Source organism: Lytechinus pictus, chromosome 15, assembly GCF_037042905.1.
Source record: "Lytechinus pictus isolate F3 Inbred chromosome 15, Lp3.0, whole genome shotgun sequence".
In the NCBI taxonomy this organism is placed as follows: Eukaryota; Metazoa; Echinodermata; class Echinoidea; order Temnopleuroida; family Toxopneustidae; genus Lytechinus; species Lytechinus pictus.
The window spans coordinates 9,510,240-9,523,434 of record NC_087259.1 but is presented as its reverse complement, the minus strand read 5'-3'; the positions used below and the strand labels follow the sequence as shown (position 1 = coordinate 9,523,434).

At 35.8% G+C, this 13,195-nt stretch overlaps 1 protein-coding gene across 1 annotated transcript in view; it reads left to right on the top strand.

The window, feature by feature from the left end:
- The window catches only part of LOC129277719 (laminin subunit beta-1-like), a 61,280-nt gene that overhangs the window by 31,764 nt on the left and 16,321 nt on the right, over positions 1-13,195 (top strand). Inside the window, exons 17-25 of the mRNA XM_054913867.2 lie at positions 359-587; positions 1,146-1,401; positions 4,268-4,390; positions 4,782-4,907; positions 5,556-5,772; positions 7,164-7,324; positions 8,251-8,407; positions 11,912-12,108; positions 12,771-12,864. Of these exons, the coding sequence (XP_054769842.2) occupies positions 359-587; positions 1,146-1,401; positions 4,268-4,390; positions 4,782-4,907; positions 5,556-5,772; positions 7,164-7,324; positions 8,251-8,407; positions 11,912-12,108; positions 12,771-12,864 (1,560 nt within the window). The remainder of the gene's footprint in view (positions 1-358; positions 588-1,145; positions 1,402-4,267; positions 4,391-4,781; positions 4,908-5,555; positions 5,773-7,163; positions 7,325-8,250; positions 8,408-11,911; positions 12,109-12,770; positions 12,865-13,195) is intronic.

Genomic DNA, 13,195 nt, shown 5'->3' with positions numbered 1-13,195 from the left:
GAGCAAAACCAAACTTAAAACCAAATTATATCTACCAAATTATTTTTCGAGAATGTGTATAATTACACTGTGAGAGATTTTGTCACTTGATTGGCTATGCATTGTTAAACCACAATTTTAGACCAGAGTTTAAATCAAACACCAGGGTCAGCTAGCAGAAAGGTTAGCGATTGATCGTACGTGCGATTTTGATAATTGATTGTACGTTGTGGGCAATGCAATCAACCATAAAATACTTGTTCTACGATGATTGGTAAGCTTTATGTAACAGGCCACAGTTCAGAATACAGACCTATGTTTCTACCTTTGTGCACCTGTGTCAGTACAGGCTATTAATCACAATTCTTTTTGTTACCAGGAACATATGGTTTTGGACCATACAGTGAGCGAGGATGCATCGAGTGTCTGTGTTCCTCTCACACAACGAACTGTACATCAGCAACAGACTGGTTCCTCAACAGGGTAGAAAGCCAGTATTCTCTCCTCAACTTTGAGGGCGCTGTCTCAGATAGATGGACAGGCATTACGGGAGATGGAGACGAGGTTGCAATTGTCAGTGAGCCAATTCTGGAGATCACTGATCCAAGGTATGGTGAATGTACTTTCTAGACTCCATGAAGAGCATTCTAACAGAATTTCTCATGTCTTTGCTTCTCTTTCTGTCCTTTCTTTAGGGTTAACTTATAACGCATTGTCCCTGGAAAAGCACAAAACATTTTTCTTTTTGCACATTATCTATCTATACCTTTGAGGGCATGATCCATATACTTTCTCCACTCAATGTGGAGCATTCTAGCAAATTCCCTCATTGGTTTGCTTCTATTTCTGTCCTTTCTCTAGGTTTGTGCTGAATCATGTTGATATAGGAACACAAATTACCTCTTCCTTTTCACCGTATCTGTTCCTTGGTGCTAACGATACATGCACTTTCTCCACTCCATGTGGAGCATTCTCGCAAAATTCTTACATGTATATCTGTCATTCTCAAGGTTTGTGCTAAAGTACGTTGACCTTTAGGAAACTCTTCTTCCTTCCGCCACATCTTTTTACCTTGGTGCAAATGATGTGTGTACTTTCTCCACTCCATGTGTAGCATTCTAGGAAATCCCCTCATGTCTTTGCTTCTATTTCTGTCTTTTCTCTAGGTTTGTCCTGCAGCTTGTTGACCCTGGAAACACAGATGACCTCTTCTTCCTCTCGCCATACCCGTACCTTGGCGATCACCGCACTGCTTACGGACAGCAGCTGGAGATTAAGCTCAGCCAAACGACATTGGAGAACCAGACCCGGTCTACAGAGGGCGATGTTTATATATTTGGAGGGTGTGGAGCGTGCGAGCCTCTTGTTGCCAGCCTTCCCTACGTTCCTGGCTCCCCTGTCACAAATGCAACTTCTTATCAGGTTTGTGCCCAGAAGGTCTTAACCACCTGTATGATATGATAGCTGCTATGTAGATCTTACTACAGTCCAGGACTCTCGGGACATATTATTTTTGTTTGTACTTAACAGCTTTATGAAACACCAGGGGGCATCAAATCCCTCTTGCTCACATTCTTTGCATTTTCACCACTGCCTTGTACATAGAGTAATGCCTATTCCGTACAGTATATGAGCGTTGTCTTTTTTAATTACATTGTACCTTTACACCGTACTGAATTAGTCTTGTTCTATAATAGGGCAATTCCATAAACTAATAAATGCTCGTTCTCCTCCATTTTTACTTCACTATATGAACTGCTCAATTCTGAATAATTCAAGAGCAATACAGCCTTTCATATGAACTAGAAAACAAAGAATATTTTTATAGAAAGTCCCATGTATAGTGGTCGGAAGTTCATGCTTTATGGAAAGGCCCGGTACTTCTTATATCTCTCTTCAAATAACTTATTTGTAGCCATGCCAGTTGTGGTAACAATTTCAAAATGAGTTCATACAGAAGTCAATGCAATGACCACTCAAGTGTCTGCATGGATGGGAAAAAAAACCTGTGCCAAAGGATTGTGGGAGAAATTGTGTAATTGATCCAGAACCTTATCAGGATAGCCGTGCTACAGCCGGGCTAATAGTATGCAGCGCTTAGAAACATTGTATTAAGCACTGTACAAATGTTGAATATTTTTATTAATTGCTGAGAAATTAGTAGAATTAGCATGAGATCCCTTCAAATTGTTGGATCTTTTTTTAAGCAATAATAATATACTGTCCCATGTGTTTAATTTCAATTCAATTTCAATTTATTTGCTCATAAAAATCCATACAAAAACATACATATACAAAGTATCATATTCACAAAATAGAAAAAACAACAACAACAAATAGAAATAAACATTGGATTGAATATGAGAGGGACAGCAAGAAAGGAACAATTCTTGTGATTAGCTGACCCTATAACATAATAATTATACAAAGACTTCAATAACAAAGATAGAAAAAAATCACTAAACTACAACGAAGGGGGGGGGGGGGTGCCTATAATGCCTGAATGAAATTTATACAAACAAACTTTATGAGTTACTATTTAAAATAAATTGCCTTGATTTTGACTTAAAAACATTTAATGAAACTGATTGCTTGATGTCTACAGAAATAGAATTCCAGAGTTGTGGTCCTTGAAATAAAATTGAGTTTTTAAAAGATGAGAGTCTTGGCTTAGGTAGATGGAAATCCTTTGCATTTCTTGTGTTGTATCCATGGAAATCACTATTGAACTTAAAGAATGTTTTGATATAATCTGGCAAGAGGTTGTTGTTACATAAATACATAAATATAAGAATTTGAAATGCATGAATATCATAAAATTTTAATACATTCAATTCAACAAATAGAGGATTTGTATGGGCAAGGTAAAGAGCATGAGACATAATTCTTATTGCACGTTTTTGTAAATTATATAATCTATAAATGTGAATGCTATTTGCACTTCCCCAGGCTAGAATACCATAATTGAGGTATGGATATACAATGGCATAATACATTAGTTTTAAAATCTCCTTGGGAAATGATCTTAATCTATACATTATTCCTATATTTATGGCAAGCTTATTGCACAGATTATCAATATTATTTTTCCATGTAAACTTATTATCTATTGTTACTCCTAAAAATTTTACTGACGTTACACACTTAATACCTGTATTGCACATTCTAATTGAAAGACTATCTGGTAAAAATAAATTACTAAAAATCATATAATTAGTTTTGGCAAGATTAACTATCATTTTGTTTGCATAAAACCACTCAGATATTAATTCAAGTTCAAAATTGAATAAATTGTGTATTAACATGATAGTTTGTATGTGATAAAAACAGAATAGTGTCGTCAGCAAACATAATACAATGTAATAAGTTGGATACTTTACTAAGATCATTAATAAAGAGGAGAAACAAGAACGGTCCTAAAATAGAACCCTGAGGAACCCCACATGAGATAATCTTAAGCTGTGATTTGCTTTTGGATATTTCAACATATTGTTTTCTGTTGGATAAATAACTTTTAAATAATTTAAGTACATTACCTCTTATGCCATACAATTCTAGTTTGTTCAATAAAATTGCGTGATCAACTGTATCGAAAGCCTTCTTCAAATCTAAAAACATTGCTATCAAATATTTCTTATTATCAAGAGCGTTGGTAACAGTATGGACAAAATCAATAAGAGCCGAAGAAGTTGAATGACCAGCACGAAAACCGTATTGATGTAGAGATAATATATTGCACTTGTTTATAAAATCAAATAATCTATTATATATACACTTTTCTAAAATCTTTGAAAAAATTGGCAAGACTGATATGGGTCTGTAATTTGAAACATTTTCACTCGGACCATTTTTATATACAGGAACAACACGAGCAATCTTTAATTCATCAGGAAATATACCGAGATCTAAACATTGATTGAATATTGCACAAAGGGGTTGACATAAAATATGTATTGATTTCTTTATAACCTTGATACTTATATCATCATACCCAGGACTGCAATCACTTTTTATGTTTGACACATTATCAATTATCTTGGTACAAGTGATTGGTTTGAAAAAACAATCAGTGTTCTTATCTGCGATAGCGATCTTCAGTGTGATTGTTTTTCAGCTTATATTTCATGATTTCACAAAGTTTATTTTTGTGTTTCAGCTTAACTGTTACATAACTAGATCTAGAATGATACAGTGACAATTAACATTGATTTACAAACTTTCTCCTGAAATCGGTGATTTCTGCAACTGTATTTATTTATGTTTTAACAATCTTTTTGTTCTTGAATAGTTTAAGCTGCATGAGAACTACTGGAATCTTGGCAATATGAGCGGAGCGAGACCCACAATCCAACAGGTGGTGAGGATTCTTGCAGACATATCCGAGATCAGGATTCGTGCCAAGTACACTACGGTACGTATTATTTGCAAACGTTTGCAAATGTTTGCTTCTTCAGTTGGTTCATTGCATTTTGCTAAAGATATAGTTGAAGGAAGATGGAAAATTCCCAGCATTTTCTATCAATGTAGAGCATTTCAAAGTGATAGTTGAGTCATTATGACTTCTAATTATACTTAAAATAGAATTATTAATGTTTAAATACATTTATGAATATTAAAAATAAATTTTGGGTTATAAAGTACAAGTTGATTATCATTTTTAGAAGACATGAAGAAAAGTTTGTCCTATTTTCTTCCAAGAATTTTTTTTTTCCCTTTTGAATGTTGGTTTGAAAATCACTCGTGATGCTGGCTTGCATGAAAGAGACTAAGGAGCAAATTTTATTTTTCTGTTTCATATTCAGCTTCCAGGCCAGTCGGTCTACTTTCACGATTCATCTTTGACTGAAGCAAGCAATAATCTCACAGCGGCTTCAAGTGATATCACTGTGGACTACGTGGAAGACTGCTTCTGCCCTCCAGAATACACAGTAAGACTTAGGGGGTGTTGCAAGAAAATATTTTCAATCAATTGCAAATATTCTGCCACAATTTTACAATTGGAAGATCGATTTTAACTGTAGCAGATCATATTACACTGCTTGTTTCAAGAAGCAGATGAGAAATCAATTGCAAAGTTGTAATTGATTTGAAAACTTGTGATTGATTTAGGGACCGAAAAAAGACTTGCAATCGATCGCAAGTTTCTTGCAACGCCCCATTAGAAAACTTTATAACTCTGCAACCACATTGCAGATTGAATCCTTCTTGCATTTCATTACTTGTACTTGAAAAACACTGAGATGAATAGTGGAATTACATTGATAAACAAGCCAAAAAAAAACTTCAACCATGCCAATAATCAATCCCAATTTCATTGACTGATCATATAATGTGATTACTTGTTAGTTTTACAGCCATGTCCACCAAATTGATCTTTTGGAGTGTTGCAAGTAAATATTTGCAGTAAAATGCAGATTTCTATTGCATTTAAAAAATAGATAAATTTTAGCCTAAGCAAATAAGTCTACTCGCCTTGTTGCAATGGCATATTTACAATTAATGCTAGGACATATGATTGATTTGGTGACCTCCATTAGAATGTTGATATCACCTGCAATCCCCTTTGCATTTCCCAGGGCCAGTTTTGTGAGCAGTGCGCTGCAGGATACCGCAGGGCCACCCCTGGTGATGGTTCCTTCTCCACCTGTGTCCCCTGCGACTGCAACGGACACAGTGACCTACCCTGCGACCCTGAGACCGGGGTGTGCAGGGGTTGCCAGGACAACACGGGAGGGGATTTCTGTGAGCGCTGTCTTGACGGTTACTACGGCAATGCCCTCGGAGGGACACCAGGTGGGCTCTAAATTGATTTTATGTTTGCTGATCTCTTTGGCAACAGTTATAGAAACCTAAAAAGAGCTGCCAACCAGTACGTTTTTGGCGTATTTAGTACGTTTTTGCAACCAAAATACAACAGTACGTTTTTTTCTTTGTAAAATACGATTTCGTTAAAAAAAAAAAAATTATTGAGAAAAATCATCTCTATGTCATAAAACTTTCACAAATATGGTTATTGGATCAATGTAATTTCAAGTAACTTGTTTTTTCTTTCAATCATTTTGTTAAAACCGGGGTGAGATATTCACATATTTTAATGTTTTTTTTTTCATCTGCAGGAGCAGTGCGCATTTTAGCTGGCAAGCAGCTTGAGTGCTGCGATGAGTGCATGCGCCACACAGTTTATTATGAAATACATTTTTTTTTAAATACAGCTTTTTTTATCACAGAATACAATTTTTCATTCCCAGAGGTTGGCAGGTCTGCATAAAGAGAGAAGACGAGAATAGTGAAACCATACAAAAAATCATTATAAAACAGAGCCTAAAATGAGCCTGTTTAATAATCGTTTTTAATGAGTGGCAAATGGGATTACTCTCTTTGGTTCTCCACAATTAACAGGCTGATAGAAGCAGGAGGTATATATTTTTAGATTTATAAAGAGAGAAGAGAAGAGTGCAACCATCAAAATAAAAACATACAGTGTGTCCCACAAAAAAGGAAACCATCTTTAGAGCTAGATATCACAATCTTTGAATATGTTTAGATAAACTTATTGTAACATAATAATATTAATAAAATCTCCTCTTTCATTTGAGGCTAAATACTTAGCAATTTTTTCATGCTCTGTGGAGTGAAAACAGTACATGCTTGAGGCATGTCAGGAGCAATTCGTGCAGAAACTCACATGTAAATCTGCATCCATTCCCATATAGAGATTCGTGAAAGAAGCTTAACGAAGAAAAGAGAAAAGTGGGGGCAAAAAAGACAGCCCGACAGACAGAATTTGACTTGGGCTAGTAACACGAAGCTTAACGATCAATCGCACCTTTGATTTGTATGCTTGAAAAACAAAATGACTGACTGTTGTCCTTCGTAAAATTCATACTTTGTGTACATGCATGTTCAAGTGCCCAGTTGCCTAGCAAGGATCACAAATTTGTCAGCTTTTAGACCCGAAGCCTCTGCATTCACCACCAGGGCACTGTAACATAGTCAGTTGCGATGAACTGCAAATTACATGAAAGAATCTCTCCTGATTGGTCCATGGTCAGTGATTGAAACAAAAAGCGCAAGCATGCGGCAATGATTGACTGGCCGTTAGCGATTGATTGCAAACCTTCATGTTACGAATCCAAGACGTGAAGTTAATATATGAAAATGTCCTTTCTTCCGCTGTTTCAAAGGTGACTGCTTTCCCTGCCAATGCCCGGGAGTACCGGGTGCAAACTCCTTTGCTGCTACCTGTGATGCCAATGGCCTGTGCATAGACTGTGTAGAAGGGCACGGTGGGAACTTCTGTGAATACTGTCTGGAGGGTTACTACGGTGTGCCCTCCGACCCAGAGGTGAGGCTGTGATGATTTTTGGGGGGACTGATATTCCGTTGAAAGTTTTGATTATTTAGGTAAATTATTCAGCATTTTACTTGGCTAAGCAAAATGCTTATACTCATATTCAATTCACTTCTAATTATTTTACTTTATCAAGCCAACTTTAAGTGAAATACTCACTAATGACCATTGTGGGGTCATGAAGCCTGAGCCAAATAATGTGCAATTAATACCTCCATCTTTGCGTAGCACGGTTGACTTTGCGTATGTACATTAGATTTAAGCAAAGTGCTGAGCTAGATATGGCATTTGAATAGCATAGATGGTTAAGAATTTTACATGAGCAGAATACTGAGTATAATACTTGAAATTCTGGCCTAAGTATGGAATTGAATACCGGCCCTGAATTTTATTTTTTAAATAGGGAAGCTGTCTGGATTTTTTTTGTAAACCAGTTGAGCTCCAGTTATGGACGATTCTGTTTGTGGGCGAATTTATCCTTTTTGGAGTGTAAGTTAGGGAAGAAAACACACAAATATTGTCCTGTATTTTTTTTCAAGTAAGAGGAGGAATTAAATTTAATTACATGTATCCCCACTTAGATTTTTACTTGATATACATGTGCCACGAGAAAACAAAGTTTGAAGTGGGTATATGATTGGGTTTGAGGGAGGAGACAGTTGGGTGGTCATTCGGTTTGTTGCAAATCTTACAGATCAAACTTCTCCCCGAGTTTACGCCCAATGCTCACAGAACTTGGTACGAACATCTTACCTGAAGTGTAGAAATGCAAAATTCAATCTTTGATTGGATTGGTTATTGCGGTGCCATGGTATCTGCATATTACAACATTAAATCAGAGAAAGTCTTTTCAGATCTTACTACTGTATTTCTTTTGTACATAAAGCACTTCTACCGTTATGTTGATGGTATTTTTACAGAATAATGGAGGTCGTTGCCAGCCTTGCTACTGCAACCTGAGCCCGGCAGTTTGTGATAGCACAACGGGGCAGTGTCAGAACTGCACAGGGAACACTGAGGGACAGGAGTGTGAGGTTTGCAGATTCGGATATTGGGGAAACATTGATAGCTGCCAAGGTGAGGATTAGGAGTGAAAGGATGGATGGATGGATGGACGGACAGTGGCTGATTGGCTGGTGGGATGGATGGATGGAGGAAGGGAGGAAGGAATGGTTGGGTGGGTGGTTGGTTGGATGGATGGATGGATGAAGCAGACCTGCCAACCAGTACGTTTTAGCCGTATTTACATTGTAGTAGTACCTTTTTTTTTGTTACAAAATCGTAATTTATTGAGAAAAATCATCCCTATATGTCTCTATTTTATAAAACGTACACAAATATGGTTATTAGATCAATGTAATTTCAGGTAACTTTTTTTTTTTTTCAATCATTTTGTAAAAACCAGGGTGAGATATACACAAGTTTCAATGGTTTTTTTTTTCATCTGCAAGAGCAGTGCACATTTTAGCTTGCATGCAGCTTGAGCGCCGTGATGGGCGAGTGCGCCAAGCATTTTATAATGAAATACAAAATATTATGAAATACAAAATATTTATCTCACATGGTAAAAATACTGATTTTTTTTGTCAAAATACCGATTTTGGGGGATAAGAATACTGAAAATGCAAAATACAACTTGGCAGCTCTGATGAAGGGAGGAGGGAGGGACTGAAACTTGCTTGAAATCTTGAAATCTAGAAACTAATAAAGAAGCGTATTCACACAATTCCAGTTGTCACAGTACACATTTTCAGGGACAATCTACAGTGTATGATACTAATACAGTTTTAATAATACTTTGAAATTAAAATGTATTCTTTAAGTATCAAAGCTTCTTTATTTCTATTTCAAGCAAGTTTCATTAGTGTTTGTCCAAACACAATCCTTTAAAAAAAATTGTAACTTATATCTAGAACAGAACTCTTAATCAGTGTTTTATAAGTGATAAATCAGTGATTCTATAAATAATGAAAGACCTTTGCCTAAATAAAAAAGTGAAACCATAAAAAAATTTAATCAATGATTTACCATGAAAATGTACCATGCACAGACAATAACGGTGTGATAGATATTTAAAATAAACATAAAAATATGATTCATTTCGAAAGTCTGAACCCCCTCCTCTGGAATGAACATCAATTCATGATTCACATTGAGAGCAGAGTATGTGCTCAATAGCTGGTATAGAAAAGGTGACAGGACAAGCAAATTGAAGATTTCATAAGAACACAAAGATTCTTTTTCTTTTTCATTTATTAAGAATCCAAATTATGTAGGCGTTGTTTTACAATCAGGGTATACTTTCAACAACTTGCCATCTGCACATCATGAGAAGAAAAATATGAACTGTAATCTCAAATCTAATATGGCAAGCTGTTGGTCCCTGTTAGAGTAACCCGCTCGGTATATCCTGATTGTAAACAACCCAACCCATAAGAACAATTTGCATCTAGAACAGAAAAATGTTTTGTAAGTGAAAAGTATTCTGAATAAGTGAAGGCTGGATAAACGAGGATAGACTGTGTTACAAAAAGCCTATTAATTCATGTTTTGTAAGTACTGAAGCATTGGTTATTACATTGAATCACTATTAAAAGTAACTGGGTGACCTTATGCCTCACAATTAAAAATAAATATATTACTTGTTAATGATGCACAAACTAAAATAAGGAAAAACAAAGCAACTTTTTTTTTGTCAAATGAGACAGCTCGGTATACCCTGATTGTAAATGACCCATAAGAACAATTTGCATGTAGAACAGAAAAGTGTTATGTAAGTGAAAAGTATTCTGAAAAGGTGAAGGACAGATAAACGAGGACGGACTGTGTTACAAAAAGCCTTTAAATTCAGGGTTTTGTAAGTAATCAAGCATTGGTTATTAACTTATTAGATTGAACCACTATTGAAAATAACTGGGTGACCTTATGCCTCACAATTTGAAATAAATATATCACTTGTTGATGATGCACAAACTACAATGAGGAAATTCAAAGCAACTTTTTTGTCAAATGAGACAGCTCAGTATACCCCGATTATAAACAACCTGTAAGAACAATTCGCATTTAGAATACAAGTGTTTTGTAAGTAAAAATTTTTTTTATGGAACAAGCCATTTATGAATAGATGAAGGCCGGATAAACGAGGACGAATTGTGTTACAAAAAGATTAAACATTTTTTGTTCGGAAGACAGAACTCTAAGATCAGTGTTTTGTAATGTAGCTTATACATGGATATGAATTACATAAGGGCAATTTCATAAAATATGTATGTCCGACCCCCTCTATGTGGGACCTTCATGAAATTTTATGTCTCTGATTTTTGGTTTTTTTGACAGCCTGTAATGCTGTCAAATGACTATGACTTGGTCAGTTTATGAAGTGAAGTAAAACTTAAGAAAAATGGAGGTCGGACATACAGAAAGGTTGATTATTTCATGGAATTACCCATAAAGTAACTTCAAAGTTATTTTTTAAAATCAGATATTTACTGAAAGGCAACCGCAAATATAAAAGAACTCTTATAAGGCCCTGTCACATTGTTCTGTGCAAGCTTTGCAGGTGAGTTCGAGCAATCATCCGCAACTCGCCTGCAAAAAAGTTTTAAGCATGTTCAAAACTTGTCTTTGGGCAAATCAAACATTACATGCGTGCTCTCCTGCGGGCAAATGCGTGAGCGATACCTGTGAGATACATGTACTGTCAATGCGCTTGACTTGCGGCAGGACCGACTTGCGGGCAACCTGCAGGTCACATGCAAGGCTTGCACGGAATGGTGTGACAGAGCTCTTGAAATTAACTCCAATTCAATGCTGTATTGTTTTTATACTACCAGGCATAAAATGACCCCTTAGCATGTTTAGAATGGTTGCTGAATTTTAATAACAAATTTAATTCTAGGGAATGATACATGTATATACACACGGATAGCTCATGGACTTTTACTTGACACCAACAAGTCTGAGAATAAGTCCTACTTAAGTTTTATTTACGCATTGCTTAATTTTGTGAAGGATATGAAAATGAGGCTTCAAAAGTCTACCGTATGAATTTGTGGAAGAATTGAGTCCTTTTGAGCTTCTATTGAAGTACATGTAGGGTTTCAGGGTTATTCAATTTGTATAGAATCATGATGTGGTAGGCGGGCTGTCAGGTCCAGACTGGTCTCCCTTGTCATTTTTGCAATTAATTTGTAACATCAAAGGTTCAGTATTCATGACTAATTTCATGATTATTTTCTCTCATGTCTATATTTTAATCTAAATTCTTAATTATTTTATTATTTTACCTCTTATTGATTGAAATCATTTAATTTCATGTTAATGATTGGAAAAGTATTGCTGATAATTTCTATCATAAAGACATTCAAAACAAAAAATAAACCAAAAAATACACAAAATGTTCATATACAGTATGTAACAATAAAATACATACATGTGAAATAACATTTTAATTGTTTTTGTGCATTTGATCAGATTACCACAACAACTCTCTCTCTCTAAAAAGAAATATAGTTCAAGGGCTTGATTTATAAATATACAGCTAAATTCTAATTTCCTGCATAAAATTTCAATTTCTCATAGAATGCAACTGTAACCTTACCGGGGGTTACGGCAATTGCACCCAGGACACCGGTACCTGCTACTGCTACCCCAATGTCATTGGCAGTGAATGCACCGAGTGCGCCCCTGATACCTGGGGCTTCGCCAGTGGAACCGGCTGCTTGGATTGTGAGTGTCATCCTGTTGGTACAGTTGATCAACAGACCCAGTGTAATTTGGTGAGTGCTGTGTACCCCAGTGGGATGTTTCACAAAGATTTAAGTTGACTTATATGTAGAATTGTACTTAAATGCTTACTTGTATACATTTTGCAACACAAAATCTTATGGATTAATACGCAGAAGTGCGCGTCCTTTTGGCATGATCTGACCAACGTCATGCCTTTTATAATTTAATTCTAAATCTAATTCATAATTACCTCATTGTGAAACACCTCTAGTTTATTCTCTCTCTTTGTATATGTGTATGCACATGTATATACAGTGTATTTGGATGGTTTACAGGGGGAGTGAACTGGTCAAAAGTTTTTGTTGTCTCCCATTAACTGTGTGTTTTAAATGATTAGTCTTAAAATACACATTTTGAGGTTATAAGTATTATTTAGAGGATGAACTAGCCAACAATTTTATTTGTGTATAGAAACTGAAATATATCTTGTTCTTCTTTGAGCTTTTGGTGAGCACTATGCAACTCATGTAAAATAGACCTACAATAAAATTTAACCAACAACATACAACATAAGTTTTTAACTGATAACATACCAATCAATTGCACCTCAATGTGATTGTTTTGTACCAATTTGTTTGTGCGTTAGAAAATTAGAGAGGAAATTTCAAATCTTTGACCTCATTTTTATATTGTCTTTTCTGAAATACTGCAGGTCACCGGCCAGTGCAACTGCAAGTCATTAGTGACGGGCCAGAAGTGTGATGGGTGCATGATGGGATACTATGACGTAGATCAGGAATGTATTGGTGAGATCTTTGTTTATGAATTTGTTGCTATGCCAGAAAACATTAGGTCTATTTCTAGACCAATACTCCTCACAAGAGATACATACACATGATGGAGGATGAATATTCTTTTGATAGTATTGCTGCGACAATTTTTTTAGGAGTTGTACAGACGTTTATTGAAGCTCCTCCCCAATTACATGTTACCGCTTTTCATTATGATCAGTATAGAATGCGTGATTTCAAGTTCAGTGTTGACCTTTTGGTGTTGGTGTTAGGTCAATTTTTACATGATTATAACACCAAACATATAATGAAGATGGTCCCGAAAAGTCACTCACTAGTTGTTGAG